Genomic DNA, 17,779 nt, shown 5'->3' with positions numbered 1-17,779 from the left:
TACAGTGTAAAATGAGATATCGCGCATCAGGCCTCCTGAAGTAGACTAGAGACCAGAGTAGCCAGGAGCGAAGCAAGAATGTGGAAAGTGCAGTAGATATGTGCTTGCTCCGATCACTTAAGTCTCCCTTCCAAAACGTGTCAGCTGCGCCCAGGCCTTCAGGGAGCTGAAGTTACAAAAGGAACAGAGAAGGGTGTATGCTCCAACGGTAACAAGAAGGTTGCAAACTGCCCCTCCACAGCAAGGATCTGGAAGAGCGAAGAAATGTACAAGTAATTGGACGCAAAACCTAAAAAAACGGATAAAGACCCAGGAAACGAACAGCCATCAACAAAGCAGGTTTATATAGTGCACAGTGCTTGGTCCAGTGCAATTTATATCCCTCCACAAGATATTAGCAATTGCAAATCAGTAGCAACGTGACCAGCTTTGCTGATAATGCACAAGTTTACTGTTGTGACAACAAGGAAGAGAAAACACAAAATACAAGGCATGGTTACACCCCGGGGAAACAGAGGCCGTGAACACAGCAGGATAATGCAATTCTCCACGTTAGGGGTGGGGTGAGTACAGAGGCCTAGGTGTATCATTTCTTTCATTCGGTGGCGAGAGGAGACATGGAAAGCATTTGGTTCTATACAAACCTTTTGTGCAGTTACACAATAAAAAGACTGTGCCGTAGGCCATTGCTGAAATTAAAAGGGAACCAGAACACATTGACACAATTTAAGCTGCACCCTCTGACATACATTTTTTAAACATTTTAATCTTTACATTGTGTTGTGCTTTAAAGAGTTCAAAGGGTTGTACTTATTCCCCCAATGATTTGGAGAAATTGATGATTGCCCTTTTTTATGAACAATGTGTGTTACTTCCACATTCTCCTCCCACCCCACCATCTCTTGTGATTCCTTCACTACAGACCTCACCAGGCTTTGATGTAAACACCTTGCCCACGTGGCTATGATGCGTGCACCAGCACAGAACCAAAGGCACGTCAGCAGGATCCGGGCGCCTGACTCTGTTCAGTCCCTCCCAATCTTCTCCATTTACCTACCAGTTTCAGTGTTAGATAAGGCTCGTGAACAGGGAGACTTTCTGCATGGCCATCACCTCTGAAATACCAGAAGGGCTACGATAGCACCATTAGGCTTTCAGAGACATCACACATATCCTATTAAATAGAGCTGCACCAATTCCCAGAGGAGAGCCAATTGATCAGGTTATGGCAAAAAAAGGATCTAGGATTGATCCTGAGAACCACCTAGAACTCCACAATTGAACTGATTTTGAAGGTGTTCTGAAGCCCGATTGTTCGCGAGGAGGAGTCCCTGTTGAGAGCAAGTAAGTTGTCACTGGAACTTGACACCCAAACGGAAAATAAATGATCGAAGCCCACAAAGTTGATGGGTAGGAAGATGGCTATATTGTAGAGTATCAGAATGGGACCTTAATGTATCCGTTCTGTGAGCTCATAGGTTTCTCAGAGAATGAAAAGTATTTTTATTGTGCATTTGAGTGGTTGGCAATTTTCAATCCTTCGAGGTTGAGAATACTTTCCTGCATGAGGCTATCAATTAGACTGGTCCCTAAACATGAGATGCCTTAAGTATGATACTCTGTTTGGCAGAGCCATTGAATATGAAATTCCAGCCTATAAAAGCAACCCCTAGAACTCACCAGTCCATTAAAACTAAGTAGCCAATGTATCATAAAGGCTTTCTCAAGTTGCCGACTCAAAAAAGAGCAACACCTGGACTGTGTGAGGTGGGGAGTAGGACATGGGGCCATAGTTGTTAACCTGATGCATTCCAATCTGTAGGTGCTTATACAGTCTAGGTTTTTTCTTTGCATTCTGGGACTTGTAGTTCGAGTTTCATAATGGGAAAAGCAGAACTACAAGTCCCAGAATGCTAAGAAAAAAACAGAACTGCATAAGCACCTACGGATTAGAATGGATCATGTTGGCAACTATGCATGGCTTGAACCTCAATACTTCACCCAAAATAACCTAAACATCCCAAACTAATGTACTGAACCTGTGGATTTCATTTTTCGAAAGGTATTTTTTTAGGCCTGTGTTTCAGCAGCAATTTGCTCCCCACCCTGTTATTGGAGTTGCCTTATACCCACACCAAGTTTTGTGATGTCCTAGACCAGCAAAGCCAATGTGTGGCATGAAGAGATTCTTAACAAAAGGCGTAGCTGGTATTTTTTATGCTGCAACACTGATGGTCAACACTAGGCATAGCTACAATCATGTAATTGGCACAAGCAGAGCTTGTTTCAAGACGCCATGCCCTGAGCGGATTTCTCATGCATACCACAGAATGAACACTCAGGTCGGGTGGGACATCTTGCTTAACACAATGCAACATCTTACGTCATCGACTACTAGCTCACATTCAGACACTGAATAATTGTATGGTTTCTGAAAGAACGATTAAGGCAGCCGGGAAGAAATATGTGCTTTGGAGTTCTATAACAGTACCAGCTGGCATTTCCATTTTTAGACAATGAGTGCATTTGCATTTTCGGTTCCCAAAATGTACCTTGCTACACACACCATTTTCCTGACAACCCCCACACATGTTCCTCTGATCCTACATTTTCTAGATACAAGGGATTAAAGAAAGTTATTAAGATATTTCTTCTGCCCACATTTTTGGATAAAAGTGACATTCAAAGCTTTTGCCATGTTTCACTCGACAGAAATGATCCCCAATCCCATTTTCCAGAGTCACTCCACTTGGTGTCAAAGGCCCTGACACGCCTAACTTTGTCACATGAAGCAATCATGTTTCTCCCTCTTTGTGCAACATCAGCAATTTTAAGAAGTACTAAGACGCGTGTTGGTCTCACTCATACCACTGCGAAGATGCAGACTCCTTCTTAGGAGTGTGGTCCGAGATAGGACTTGCCCTGAAAAAAATAAAGTCCACTTTTAATCTACATCATCTAGAACATGGCTTGAAAACCCCTGGGCAAAAGAGAAACTCTACCACTCAGCTAGCTCACACAAATAACAGAAAACATTTGAGCTGGAAATGCGACTTAATAATATCGTCAACCTTCACGGAGAGATTTTGTGCAGTTGATGCTGGGAAGCATTCCCGTCGAGGTCACATATGGACCAGTCTTTTCTCATATGCTCAACACTACTGAATTGGCACTTCTTAAACATTCCTTGAATTAGATAGATCTTGAGGGCGTCCAGTTTGATATCACAGTCCCAAAATGCTTCTAGTCCTCCTTGGGTTTTTCCACAGAGAGGAAAGTGTCCAACATTCCAGGATGTATCTCAGACTCGCTCATGTGCTTCTTTTCGCGTCCGTGATCAGCTTTCATCCTGGTCCAGGATGGAGATCGCATGTAGCCTCCTCGAGGTAGTGGTGGGTGGTGCAGGCCTGTCAATGAAATCAAGAGATAAAGAAAGAGCGAGACAAAGAAAGAGCAAGAGAGAAAAAATGAGAATGGATTCAGTAATACAATTAACACAGAAGCATGACCAGGGGCCAAATGAAATAAAGAAAGAAAGATGTTGCAGTCTTTTGTCAGCCAAAGGCTGGAAGTGTGTAATTGACACTGGACTGACCATACCATTCTTTCAGGGGGGTTCCAGATTTTTATCTAGAGTAGCAAACCTTCAAATTCCCTCAAGTAGAAGATGAGATGCTTGAAGGCTGTGACAAAACAACCTGTGGCAAGAGGCAGAAGAGGGGCTCGGGAAAGCCATCCGCTCTGAGACTCTGAAACTGATCTAGTGGAGCTCCCACAGAACATCACTGCCTCTCCAGTATCTGTGCCGAGGGCCTACCCCATAATGCCACCAATCCTAGGTGAATCCCTAAAAGAGCCCTATAGAAAAATGTTGCAGTCTACGAACCAACCTCAGAAGACCAGAATAACAGAAACTTTCAATAGGGGGTTTGTGTGAATAACTGTGGGACCACGCACTTACCCCCAGTGGACAGTCTTATAAACAGAGAGAACAGGTGGCAGGGCTCCCTGACTAACATTGTTGTCAAGCTGGCAGGTGCAAGTAGTCAGCCTGCATCATCGGCGAGTCAGAGTAACTGCCATAATGGGGATGCCTTACTCCAAGATGGAGCCCATAACGTTGCAAACCACAGACCGGAGCCTCATATGCGAATGAGACAAATGTGAAAAATGCTACAGAGCTGCACCGGAAACTCTTGAACGGAGTAGGTGAGACAACTGGGGAGAAGGCAGTACTAGGAGGCAGGACCCGATCCCAGGACTCCTTTGGATTGACAGAAGGGTCCCACCAGTTCTTGTATCCGCCCATTTCACCATAGCCAAATCAATGAAAGCCATTTCAGGGGAACCAACTCAAAGAAATCCCAACAAATTGCAAGGCCTGCTCACCAAAATTGCATCCACTGCTTTCAATAGAAAACTCAGAAATTTGAAATAAAAAGTGTGAAGAACCCAAAAAGTTTTTATAATATGTAATAAAGTAAATACTAAAGAGTAAGTGGGAAAATGTGAGGGAAACATGAGGGGGGGGAAAGACGAACACAAAGAAAAGAGAGGCAAAGGGGAGGGTGAGACCAGAATGGTCAAAAAAGAGGGGTCACGTGAAGTATGGGGGAGTGGTCCCATCATTTTGCAATAGTGAAGAATGGAGAAAAAAAACTAGAAATAAAGAAAAACATTTTTTTTAAAGAGATAGCCTAGGTTGAAATGGACAAAAAATGCTATTTCCCTGAGTTGGCTTGAAATGTGTTGGCTAGAGTTGAGAGTAAAGCTAGTTGACTTGCAATCAGATGCCATAGATCCCCAGCAGGCATAGGTCCTCATTACAAGTTTGCCGGTATCCTGCCGGTAGTTCCAGCAAACTGGCCTACTGTTTCCACCACCTAATATTCCAGAATTACCAGGATATTAAAGGTGGTGGAAAGGGCAGTAAATTCTTATTCCACTCCATGGAGGGGATTGCTGGTATTTCTGTTTTGCCGGTGGGGGCCTGATTTACCTCCAGCTTTTGGATGGAGGTAAATCAGGGAACCCCCAGTGGCAAACCTGTAGTTTGGCGGTCCGGGAAAAGTGCAGGTCACAGTATTACCGCCACTTTCACTGTCATTTTTCCCAGACCAGCAAACTTGTAATGAGGGACATAGGCTCCATTAAGGTTGGTCACACAGTGTATCGTATTGAATGCAGTATGGCAGGCCCCTTTGATAGACGTGGAGAAAAGATAAATGCAAAGCTTCAATAGCAGGATGGCTTTTTCTCTAGTTTAACAGTCTCAGTCTTCAGTTTGGAACTCAATTCACAGTCTTATCTGCTGGCTTTGTAGATTATCGTCCTGTGATCCATGATACATGGGGAGGCACTTTGCAAGGGTCGCTGTGACTCGCATGTGCCTACACACCAAACCCGCTTGCCAGTGGAAGCTGGGTTAGAGTAGTGGTTAGCAAACCATCACAGCTTCCACCATGAAGCTGGTACGTTTTATTTGTCTGAGATCTTTGTTTTAGGATTCTTGCCACGTCCCAATATTAGAGTCCTGGCTTTGTTTGTGAACCTCACTCTTCTCCTCAATGATTTGCAATGGTCTCGTACCTAAAGGGACCTCTCCTATACCCTTTTCCTCTCCTCATCACATTATCTAAACCCTGCATGTCCTCGACTGGTCGCCAAATCCATGTACCTCGCCTCCACCTAAGCATACCATGGTCAGGCTTGCCTGCTCGTTCTCCTGTACTTCAATGTGCGTCAGTTCTTTCTTGACTTTACCTTCAATCACCTACTTCTCTCCTCCACCTGCTTCCTGAACATAAATTCAAGACTCTCCTTTGATTTTTTCACTGAATCTCCTCTTTTTCTTCTATCTTCATATTGTTCTCTCCCTACTCCTCCGAGTCACTGTCCTTCCATCCTTTTTGATGTTCCTCTCAACCTCATTTAGGATGTTCTCTTTTCCTTCCTCTCTCCTTCTCCCTCCATCTATCTATTGTCAGGACTCGAGTGCCTTGAAGAGATCAAAGAATCCTGCAGACTGCATTGGAAGTTGCCTTGGTGGTTACCAGAACGCAGCAGGATTGTGGTTTTGCGCTTTTGCTGACATGTGGTGCAGCAACCCGGGTGCCACTCGGCTTCTCAACGTTTCCTCAAACCGGGAGTGACGTTTCAGATTTTGACTTCTTGGATTATTGTGTTTTGGCAAACTGTTACCTCGACTTCCCTATTGGATTTCCTTCAGCTTCGATGCCCATCTGTTATCCTCCCAGACTTGTCTATTGGACACTGGAATGGAACCAGACTTCTCTTTTGGATTTGGAGCAACCGTACTGTCATTCTGATTTGAACTTGAAAGACTCAAGACACACTGAAACTCCCACAGATTGGATAACATCTATGGTCGCTGGCTTTCTTTCACCTTGGGTGCCTTCTCAGATGGCCTGGAGCAGGTGGAAAACCATGTCACCCGAGGACTGGGTGGGCTGTTCTCTGAGCTCATGCACCCTATCAAGGCAGGTTGTCTTCTCTCTCCAGCTTATGCCAGGAGCCTGCAGCATTCCTCCACACTCTTTCATCATATTACAGAACCCATATTTATTCTTGTCCAACCCAGACGGTCTGGTAGTGGGAGGCAGATCTTGCTTCTGCTTGAGGTTCATCTCAAATCTAGTTACATACACCTATCACCATGCTCCAATCCATCTCCTCCCTCTGTCCTTCCAACTTCTTGTAATACTCTCGTCCCCCTTCCTCCCACTTTCTTCCTCCAGCTACCTCTCTCCTCGCTCCTTACATTTCCTATTTCCATTTCAAAAAGACCTCTGTAACTCGCTGGCTGACTTCTTACACCACCTCATGCCAAACCTCCTGTCATTCTTATAGGGGTTTTACCTCTCCCCTGGGCCCATACTACACATGAGCAGGTACAGCTGACAGTTTATTTTGACTGTAACAAGATTGGAGCAGCGTGTTCTGCTAATGGAGGTCACCTGAGGTTAAGGAGTTCATGCCATGGCGTGAAATACCCTTGTACCGTCTCTACCACACAGAGCGACCTTGACTACTCAACACCTGAGCCTGTTGGTGCGCCACAGCCATGATCTCCAGCTCACGTAAGCCTTCCCCCATGTTCAAACTTGGAGCCACTTACAGAGAGGATAAAAAAGTGAGCAACCATTAAGGTGGTGAAGGTTTTCAAGGACATGAGCATTCCTCAAAAATGGACCCGGGAATTAGAGCTACAGGCCAAGTGACAGTCCTTTGCCACAGATCTATGGCGAGATGGGATGGTCCAGGGTGATCATCAGGTAAACACCTGTGGGCCCAGCATAATTCTGCACATGGTGGTACCTAGCCCCCATGACTACCTCATCCGCTAGCCCAAAACAAAGGCATTGCAATTAGTCACACATCTCCGCCTTTTCCTATAAGCGCCCCGTCGTGAATTAGGCCATGATGGATAGGTTGGAGAAAGGGAAGATGAAACAGCAAAGTCAATTGTTTACTTCCAATTATCCACAGATTTCCCAGTCAAACAATTAATTTGACTATCTGGTTTCTTCTTCTTCCTTAAGAACATGTGTTTTTCAATAGTGTCCATCTTGCTTCTTTCCTCTTGCTTGTGCCTGACTTTTCTCTGAACTGTGGACTGTCTGAGCCAGGGATGAGATTCTCCTTCAGCCCTGACATAACAGCCAGTTTGACTGAAAACTGTTGGTCGTCGGAGTGTGCCTTAATTTGAGCTTTGGGGTAGATCTGGGCCTCATGCACACACATCACCAGTTTCAAGCACTCTGGGTTGAGCTGCTCAGGGTATAGGAAGTCAGATCTGACAGTGGTCCGACGACTTGTAAAAAGCCATTACTGTTTGTTAAGATTGTAACACTTCCCTCCTCCACTTCTCTGGACAACCATATCACTTTACTTTGGGGCCTCTGCCTAAAGAGGTTCCAGCCATCAATCGTTTTCTTTGCTTTCTGTACTCACAGGCACACAATAGGTAATGTCCACCAGTTCACGCTAGAGTAGTTTGAACAGCTCTTAGCTATGTGGCCAGGCTTTCTGCATGCATAACACTTGGAGCCTGCAATGGTATTTAAGGGTCAGCTTTCTTAATCTCAGGATAAGCAGGGTTTCAAGCTAAGGGACTACAGTGGTCTACGTTGGCATGTGATTTTGGTGTTGGTCTTGAACTCCCCATATTCCAGAAACATTCTCACCTCGGGATTGAGAGTGATGGCTTCTCTGATATCGTCTCAAGGCCGGTGGATCTTGGGCTACTTGATTACCCGAGGCCATCTGGATTGCTATCTCCAAAGTAGGTTGAGGCAGCGGTCGGACTGGGTGTTGTAAATTACTGGGGAATACAGTTTATGAACTGTTCCATGATGAGTTGGTCTCTGGTTTCCACTGTTGGCAATTTCCTGAGCAATTTCTCCTACAGATGTTGAATTCTATGTCCCATTTGTATGGGGGATTTCTAGCGTAATAACTGTTAGTGATGGTATTCGTGGTCACACCCCAATCGTTCAAACATGCTAGTGTTATATGGGCTTCAACCAACCATCTGGCTTGAGGTCCTGGAATTTAGCCTGTGGATCTCCAGTCAAGAGAGTTGCTATGAAATGGGTCCCAACATTCCTGTTGCCATCTGGTCATTTTACCAATGCATTTGAAATGACAGAAGAAGGCATCAGGGTCATTCCCGCCTTCAAATCTTTCTATCAGGGCAGCTGGTGAAGCCTTGCAGGGGCTTGGTAACTGGACCCAGCCGTGGGGAAGAAACAGCCTCCTGTATTACCTGTATCTGCTGCCATTGGCTGAGGGGGTGAGGGCGGTTTACAACAATGACTGCAGGCTATGAATCCACGCAGGGCAGACAGTGAAGAAATAGACCGGCAACAGATGACCCAAAGGCATCAGGAGTTGTGTCTAGCATTGTCAGCCACAGTTCCATCTCTGCAGGTACACAATAGGTCAGGTCTACGAAAGAAGGGTACTGGAACCCATAAACCTCCCAGGGGCTGTGAATGACTTTTTCTGAATCACCCAGGGCGATGCCACTCTAATCCAGACTGTGCTTCAAATTAGGGCTGTGTTCGTGTTTTAGACTAGAGTGTTCCTCTTCATACCTTTCAGTAGATTTTGTGTTTCCCTTGGACCTCTCCCTTTGCTGTTGTATTGAGAGATATTCCTGCTAGATCGGTCAGGCCTTACTCCAGCCCCTGTGTTTGTGACCATGAACCCAAGTAATGCTATCCTTATTAGATATGGATTCTTATGTGGATTCCTTTGGCCTGCCACAAGGCCTTGTCTAGTGGTTCATCAATTCCTCTTGTTCTGTTACTGCTTGGACAACATTCGAGCACTATAGAGCACTTTATACTGCCTGCCCATTTACCTGCCTGCTGAAATTTCATAGACTATGGTTTATCTCAGCCTTGCCTTGGCTGTTACACCATGATTACACCCATGTGTGATTGTCCCAGGTGATTTTCCCCCACCACTCCTGATGACGGGCAGATCCGCCCATACATGTATCTATCTATGAGGAATTTCTTTAGGTTTACCTCTCCTCACTCCCAATAAGTCCCATCACAGTGTTCTGTAATAGAATGAATGCAGTAGGAAGTACTATACAAGGAACCTACATAAACACATACCTTCCAAGCTCCCTTGTTCTAGAAGCACTCCTCCAAATAGATTTGCTAATCTCCTCTTCTGTATTCACACCATAAGGTATTGAAATGTCCCAGTACACCCCCGGGTCCACACACTAGAAATGTAAGCCCTTTTGCCTCTTTAGTGGATGTCTGTGTAGACCTTTCGCAAGCAGGGCTGTCTCTATTTGATATCTATTCTTTTGGAACTGCGCATCCAAAGGCAGACACAATATTTCTCATCCAACCCCAAAAGTGACTGGCGCATCTACACATTTTTACACAAGTTGCCATACTGCACGCATGACTTCCAATATCTGCGGAATGTGATTTTGCCCGTTTATCGATACTGTTTGACTTGAAGATGTAGCCCTCGCCATTAAGGTCTGCCTGTACTGATTCAAGCACACCTGGACCTCTAGACCTCTCTTCACACAGCCTTACCTGGTAGAGGTTCATTCTGCACGGTCTCGTCGTCGGAGTCAGCGAAGACTTCGGCCAGCTCTTGATCAGACATGTCGGTGAGTTCCGTCAGGTCAAGCAGGTCAAAGTGCACCTCCAATGAGGAAACACTACTGAGCGGTTCTATGGCACAGGAAGGGGGGGGGGTGATAACCAAAGACGTTAGATATGCAGACTTATGTCAGACCACATGCAGTGTCACCATTCAAGGTTTATAGGCCTGCATAAATAGTCTGTGTAAACAACCCAAGCATATCAAAACTATTGTGCCATAAAGGTATAAACATTCCCAGATTGTGAGAGATTCATTTATAGGCAAATGCATAGTTTTTACTCAGTACAGACATGACAGGTGATAGGTGCACAATCAGGCACTTTGTGTTGTCTAAAGAGGTGTCCATCAAGAAGACCACATTGCCTAATGGGGTGTAAGCACAGACTTCAACAGGAAGAACCTGTTTTCTAATGAGGTATCAGCTTGAGAAACACATTGTCTGGTGAGTTATGTTATGTTAATTTGCTTTTGTACTGTGCCAAATCACCACCGTAGTAGTGTCAGAGCGCATAGATGTGCCTGTGGAGTGGCATACTGTGCCCCGAAGGCAGGAGTGTCCAAAGCTTAGTCTGGAGGGAAGAAAATGAGCACTAGGAGATAAGAGGGTGGGAAAGCCGGAAATACATGTTACAAACACAAGGAGGGAGGGATGAGCTTCTATCTGGGGCTACAACCAAAAGACGCGGGGCTATAGCCTCCCCAGCAGCACCCCTAGTGATGCCTCTGGTTTTGGAGGAGGTGGATATGGCCTGAAGTGTTGCGATAAGGTGGCTTTTCTTGCCACAGTACATGTGGAGAATTATAAATTAGTACAAGGCAATGTGGATGGATAAGGGGCTCGAGAGTGTACCCGGGCAATCCTGGAAGGTTGATGGCTTATTATTTGCCCAGCCATCTTGATGCATTATACACCAGGTGACACTTATTAATTGTGAGAATGCCAAACCTGAGCCACACGTGGTGTAGTGAAGAATAGGCTGTGCATACAAGTAATGCTCTTGGTAACAGAAGGGAAGGGAATGGAGTGGCCAGGCTATTTATTTATTTATTTTTGCATTTGTAAAATGTGCAAAACCTGCAGGCATCCAGGCGCTAGTTGCAGAGGGAAGGGGAGATGGTAAGGGGAGCACGAGGAAGCATCAGAGAGGAGTACTAGTACCATAATTTAAAAAAGTGGCACTGTGATGTCAAAAAGGTTATTAAGAGTTTGTTCTGTGTCTGTTATGCTAAACTTTATTTTAGTTCACTGACAGGGTAGTGCCTTACTTGGGAGTAAGTTATCAAAGTGTAGTAATCTGTAGCTACCTATAGTGATAAAACACCCTGAACTCACTACGTGGACTCTGTTCCTTAGATTGTGTGAAAGGCTGGCGTGGATGTACACCAACAAAGGTAGGTAAGGAGGGAAAGGCCCGATGGCTGCCCTCCTGTGTGCAGTTACAAAGAAGAGGGGGGGGATTTGTCCCATGAGCAGAAAGGGAGGGGACAGAAGACCAAAATAACACCATTGATCCCTTACTGCTATGTATCAAAGTCAACGTGATTAAATTGTTCAGAAAAGTACCAAACTATGGTATCATGCACTTTTGTGAAATTCTCTGAAAACAAAAAGGGCAAATTTCTAGAAAGTTATTTGAAATATTTATTTTTTAAACAAAGAAAATCCTAATAACACAAAAGTTGTAATAACGGAGAAGTATAACAAAAATTATAAAAACACTCAGAATTGTAATTCACAGTGGAAAATTTGGTTTAGTTTTAAGAACAAAAAAACAATCAATTATTCTTTTTGTGAAACAGAAACATTTTTTTTGTTTTTCAGAATTGTAATTCACAGTAGAAAATTTGGTTTAGTTTTTAATGACAGGTCTGCCTTTAATGACAGGTCTGCCTACGTGTAGGTGTCAAAAAAATATTTCAGAAAAAATCAAGGTTGACATCATCACAACAACGTTTCGGCTAACATGCCGCCTGTCTGGCCATAGTTTCTTTGCATAGTTGAAAGTTGCCTTCCTCAGGGCGAAAGAACCTCACAACCGTTTAACCCTGTGGGGAGGCAGACATGAAAGAAAATGAAATTAAATTTAAAAGCATAATAGGAGCGAACTCCAAAGTTTAAGTAAAGTTGCCCTTGTTGTTTAAAAGAGAATAAATTAGGAAATCAATTACCTCAATTTTGCAGGCTGTGGGTAAGTTAGAAATACAGGCGTGAAAAAAGGGGCTCAGGGGCCCACGACAGTAATGCCTGTAAAGCGGAACCGACTGTCCTGTGTGCAGTGACAGTCCAGCACCCCTCTGTTATGCCCTGGCGGTTACCATAACTTTGACATACTGTGTTGCCTGGATAGCGCCTTATGTCACAGTAAGGTCACCTACCGAGAAGCAGGGACGGAATCTTTCAGGCTGCAACCAAACAGCATGAAGACCAGTGCACCCACAGGTCAGCACTGAAGGGCCCCTCAGCCAGCCAACGCGCAGAGAATGGGTGTGAAACATAAATAAATGGGCTCCAAAACAGAATCACAGGCAAGAGACATGCTGATCTGGGCAGCTTGTACAACTGGAAACTCGTTTAATAGCAATGTTCCAAAGGGGGGGGGGAGTCTATGCCAGAAACGAAGGTTTACCTTTTACACACCTCCCTGAAAAATTAGCAACATTTTTAATTTTCATTTGGGCAAACATGTTCATTTTGTCCTTGTTTATGTTGTGCTACAGAGCTTTATACTGTGCACAATCGCTACAATAGGAGTCTCAGAGCTCCTACACTTGTCCTTTTGAGCAAGATGTGTAAGGATATGAGCACGTCTTTGGGGGGGCAGCAGCTTTTAGACTGTTAAGCCCTCCGCAGTGCTGCAGTATACATGTGAGCCTAGGTATGTTGACACCAGGCCCAAGTAGAGAGCAGAGCATAGCCCTTCTACCTTACACTGCCCTAGGTCCCCTGGTCCCCTACGCACATGAACAGCGAGGTTCGATAGACAGGAAACTTGCAGGAAATATGGGCATTTTTAAATGAGGGTGAGTTTTGAAACGGGGCTCCTCTGGGAGCAAAGTCCTGGAAGTGCTTGAGGCCTGCTGGGAGCAGTACGGGGATAGGGTTGGTGATGAGCGCAGCAAGACTTTTCTGGGAGTTAATCTGCACAATCAAGCTCTGTCTAGCCTGGTAGACCTGGGTGTCCGATACGAGGTCTACTTTGGGCATTATGGCACTTTTCATGAATTGAGTGCTGCTCCTGAGCATTATCTATTCATATGAAGGTTTGAATAAACCCGCCACACTATGCCTACTTTGAAGAGTAGGACATTAGACGGTATTGTGAAACAACATAACAAAACATATAGCCTAACACGACAGGACCTAACCAGCCAGAATAACTAAACATGCGCCATGTCTAAAAAAACAAAAAGGATTGGATACATGCATACAAAACTAAAAACAAGCAACATAGCTGTAAAAAAAAGAAGCCATTCGACTTTGCTTCCAAGATCGCAAATGGGAAGAAATAAAAAGGAAAAGCCAACCAAGAAACACATTGAAGAACAAGCGGAAGGACCCTTGCAAGGGGGTGGGGGAGGGTTCAGAGGAAATACATCTATTGGGACACAGATGTGGAAAACTCCCTCTCAGACAAGTTTCTCACAGCAACTTCAGACTCATCACGTTTCCGGCACGACGGAACACTTATGCTATACATGCACCAACGCAGGTGGTGCCTCCAACACCACCGGAATGGAACACCCGTGCTTTCACATGCAGAGGGCTGTGAAATGAACCTCCGCGCGCTATGAAACCCTCAGCGTCACCCAGGGGTGTTGCTGGGTCTGGAAAAGATCAGGGGCTAAGCTAATGTCGGGACTGGCGGGACTCGGGGCTAGCTAGCATTTTGGTTGTAGCACCTGAGCTTCTATCTGGGGCTACAACCAAAAGACCCGGCGCTATAGCCTCCTTAGCCCCCACCCTAGCAACGCCTCTGGCGTCACCTAATGAGAACTGCGCGTCAACGCGCTCACAGCACTTTAACATGTGCTGTAACACACTTTGCGCCATCTCAAAATAAAATAGGCTATAACATGCACCTCCACATGCAGAAACAACCCAAAGGCCACTAAAGTAGAATTGCGCTTCAACATGCACCTCCGCTTACAATAAGTAAACAACTGGACAAAGCAAAATGCAGGAAAGCGCGCGATGGCTCCTGCTGAAGATGTGGACAAGCAAACATGGGTACACTTAGAAACATATGGGCCGATAATCTTGAATATTAAGATGACTAACTGCCCTTTCAGCTCTGCCATCGCAGTACCATTACAATAGCAGTGAAATCTGAACATCCTTTTTATTTAAGAAAACCTGTCTATCTAATGAGCACAGTGTGGGTTTCCTGGTGCTGCTTATTGCACTTGTTAATGCAAGTCAAGACAGTAAGACTGCTTTTACTGTGTGTTGGGAAGCAGGGACGAAAGTCCCAGTCCCCGTGGCGATTCAGGACAAGGAGATTGTAGATGGAAATGGTGCGGGGCAGTTAAAAGATTTCAGGGAGAAGGGGGACCCACTTATAGAGTTAGATTGCAATGGAAATGTAGCAAATTGTAACCTTAGAATCACGTGTGTAGTGAAATCCTACTTTAGAAGGTGGACGCCATTTTGAAATTGAGGCCTAGTACCATGACTATGCCAGTATGCTCAGTTAGTACAGAGGGTTAGAAGGGTGCGCGCGCATTCTTCACTTGCAGCCCTGGAAGCTTCACAGAAGGTTGATTTCCCAAACACACACACACACACACACACACACACACAGTCCTTTATTGTAGCTCATCAGTAGTGCATGTAACCCAGAAGAAATGTGCCCTGCAAGGCCAAGAGAGGGCTGGAATGGATCTCTTGAAGAAGCTATCCCAAGAGAAGGGAGGCGAGGGCATCTCCACCAGTCCAGAATGTTAGGTTATAGCACTCCAAGACCCCCAAGCCCAAGGCAAACATTTGAGTACACTGATCAACCCAAGACCTCTGGCCGTAAAGCTGTACAGTGACCAATCGATCTAGAAGATCAGAGAACAGGGACTTGCCAACCCCACCATCAGTTCATGTGATTTGTGCTGCGAGGTGCCAGGGGAGAAGGTAACAAATGTATGCCTCAGGTGGGAAAGTTGGGGAGGTCTTTGAGTATCTGAGAAAGGAGCGGGGGTTTGTATAGTTCTAGGGAGTTATCGCAACCTCTAAAGTAGCCACCTCGCTCATGTCCTTGGTACCAGGTGCACTGTAGAACTGTGAAATAATGAGTTATTTGTATAACCCAATTGCCAATTAATGTTTCATGTTTCGCTGACGAAAAAAGAAGCTTCCCACCTGGAGGTAGATGGACATGAGATGCTAGGTCCAATTGCCTGGCATCCGTATGGAGTAGGCTATATGTGTATAGGGTCACACCAACCAGCTAACTGGATTTGTAACCTGTGTGATGGATGCCATTCGTGACACTGTGTATCCTTAAAAGCTACTGCTTATGCTGTTTCTGTCAAAGTGCTCCGTGGCAGTAGAGTTCTTTGTTGGCATATACTTGAAATTTTGTACCTTAAGGGACAAGAGAGCCAGTACCACGTGTGCCATTAGATAAGGTAGTATCTGATCAGTCTTGATTTGAAGAGGGTCTAGCTGTTGGGAGTGACAACATATAGTGAAACTCTTCCACTTGTGCCTTTAACAGGAGAGAGTAGAGCAGGCTCTAGCCTTTGCGAGAATTTTTCTGCATTCTAAAGGCAACGAGATATGTCCAAACTCTAGGTTTGCAGGAGCCAAGACATCAACTTCAGGGAAGCTGGGTCATGTTGTAGAATGAATCCTCCTTCTCTGGAGAGCAGGTCTGGGAGAGGAGGCAGCCTGATGCCGGGTGCTACCGACAGATGGAGAAGGTCAGAGCACCAAATTTGGCGTGACCAAGCTGGAGCCACAGGAATCATCTTGCACTGGCTCTGTTTGAGTGCATTGATCACACGTAGAAGAAGCAGGATTTGAGGAAATGCGTAGATGAACAGGCCCTCCCAGGAGATGGAGAAAGTGCCCCCAGACTTCTCACTTGAGGAAAACTGCTGGCAAATTGGACGCACTTGGAGTTGTCTGCCAAATTGATCCGTGGGCTTCCCCAATTCGAGAAAAGATGAAGAACTTGATCCTGATGGAGTTCCCATTTGTGGCAGGAATGCAGTTGCCTGCTAAGAGAATACACAATGGTATTTTAGTCCTCTGCCAGGTGAAAGGGAATGAGGAACATTCCATGAGACAGAGCCCAGTACCACAGTGTATGTTTTTCCTTGGACAGAACGGGAGAGCGGATTCCCCCCTACTTCCAGATGTAGAACATTGTGGTTGTATTGTCCCTGAAGATGCAAACCACTTTGCCCTGGGGTTGGGGTTGGAAAGACTTGAGGCCCCAGAACACTGCTCGTAACTCCAACACAATGATGTGCAGTATCTTGCTTATGGCTGCTAGAGACCTCGGCATGATATTTCCCAACCTTCCAGGGAGGCGTCTGTTGTCACCGTCGCCTGATGTGCCGGTGGGTGAAAAGGAGCGCCTTGTGGGAGATGATTCCACCAATGCAGAGGGTTGCGAAACACAGGTTTGAGCGCGTTCTTGTCTTTGAGGACCCCCGACACCTGCTTTCACCAGGCATCCATGAACTCTTGGAGAGGCCTCATCCACAGCCTGCAGTGAGGAATTAAAGGGATCCATGTAGATATCCCCAATAGGTACTTGAGTGAGCGAATCGTTGTTTGCTTGAGAGAGGACAGCTGCTGAACTATGCGGCGCATGACCTTGACCCTTTCCTCCGAGGGGATAGCCAGGCACTGGAGCATGTCCAATTGTGAGTCCACAAACAGAGCATTCTGAGATGGCAACAAGGATGACTTTGGAATGTTCATGGAGAATCTCAGTGAAGTCAGGCACTGGATGGTCTGTCTGCGTGTTGCAGAGCTAAAGTTACGGAATGGGCACGGGTAAGCCAGTCGTCCAGATAAGGGTAAACATAGATGCCTGCTCAGCACACGTGGGCAGCCACCGATACGAGGCACTTGGTGAAATCCCTTGGCACTGACTTTAGGCAGAATGGTAGAGCTTTGAACTGGTAGTGCTACCTTTGTACCACGAAGCGAAGGAAGTGCTTGTGCTTTCGATGGATGGGAATGTGGAAGTATGCATCCTCCAAATTCAGGGACGAAAGGAAATCACCTTGCTCATGCTGTTCCAACATGTGCTGCAGTGTGACCATGTGAAACCTCTGCAATTTGAAGGACCTGTTGAGTTCCCTGAATTTCAGGAGGGGGTCTCCACTCACAAGACTTTTTTCTCACCAAGAAGTACCTGGAGTACACTCCGGAGCCCTGGAGGTGCGATGGAATGCCTTCAATGGCCCCTTTTTTATAGAAGGGACTGAACCCTCTGCAGAAGGAGAAACAGATGTTGTTCTTCCCTTTGAATGGGGCGGCATTTGTCCTGCAACTCCAGTGTGTGACCGTGATGTATGATACCGAGCACCTATTCACTAGTGATGATGTTGAGCCAATGGTCGACAAACTGTGAAAGCTGGCCTCCCACTCGGGTGCTGAAGTGGG

At 45.6% G+C, this 17,779-nt stretch overlaps 1 protein-coding gene across 2 annotated transcripts in view; it reads right to left on the bottom strand.

Annotated features, from left to right (window-relative positions):
- Positions 1-322: 322 nt before the first annotated feature.
- DBNDD1 (dysbindin domain containing 1) overlaps positions 323-17,779 on the bottom strand; it is a 327,904-nt gene continuing 310,447 nt past the window's right edge. For both annotated transcript variants that reach the window (XM_069635553.1, XM_069635554.1), the window contains exons 3-4: positions 10,092-10,232; positions 323-3,407 (exon numbers count right to left, since the gene is read on the bottom strand). In XM_069635553.1, coding sequence (XP_069491654.1) covers positions 3,244-3,407; positions 10,092-10,232 — 305 coding nt within the window. In that variant the 3' untranslated portion in view covers positions 323-3,243. The remainder of the gene's footprint in view (positions 3,408-10,091; positions 10,233-17,779) is intronic.

Source organism: Ambystoma mexicanum, chromosome 1q (genome assembly GCF_040938575.1).
Source record: "Ambystoma mexicanum isolate Mex_15411 chromosome 1q, UKY_AmexF1_1, whole genome shotgun sequence".
Lineage (NCBI taxonomy): Eukaryota > Metazoa > Chordata > Amphibia > Caudata > Ambystomatidae > Ambystoma > Ambystoma mexicanum.
Note: the sequence above shows the minus strand (reverse complement) of the source record. Positions and strands in the feature narration are given on the sequence as shown.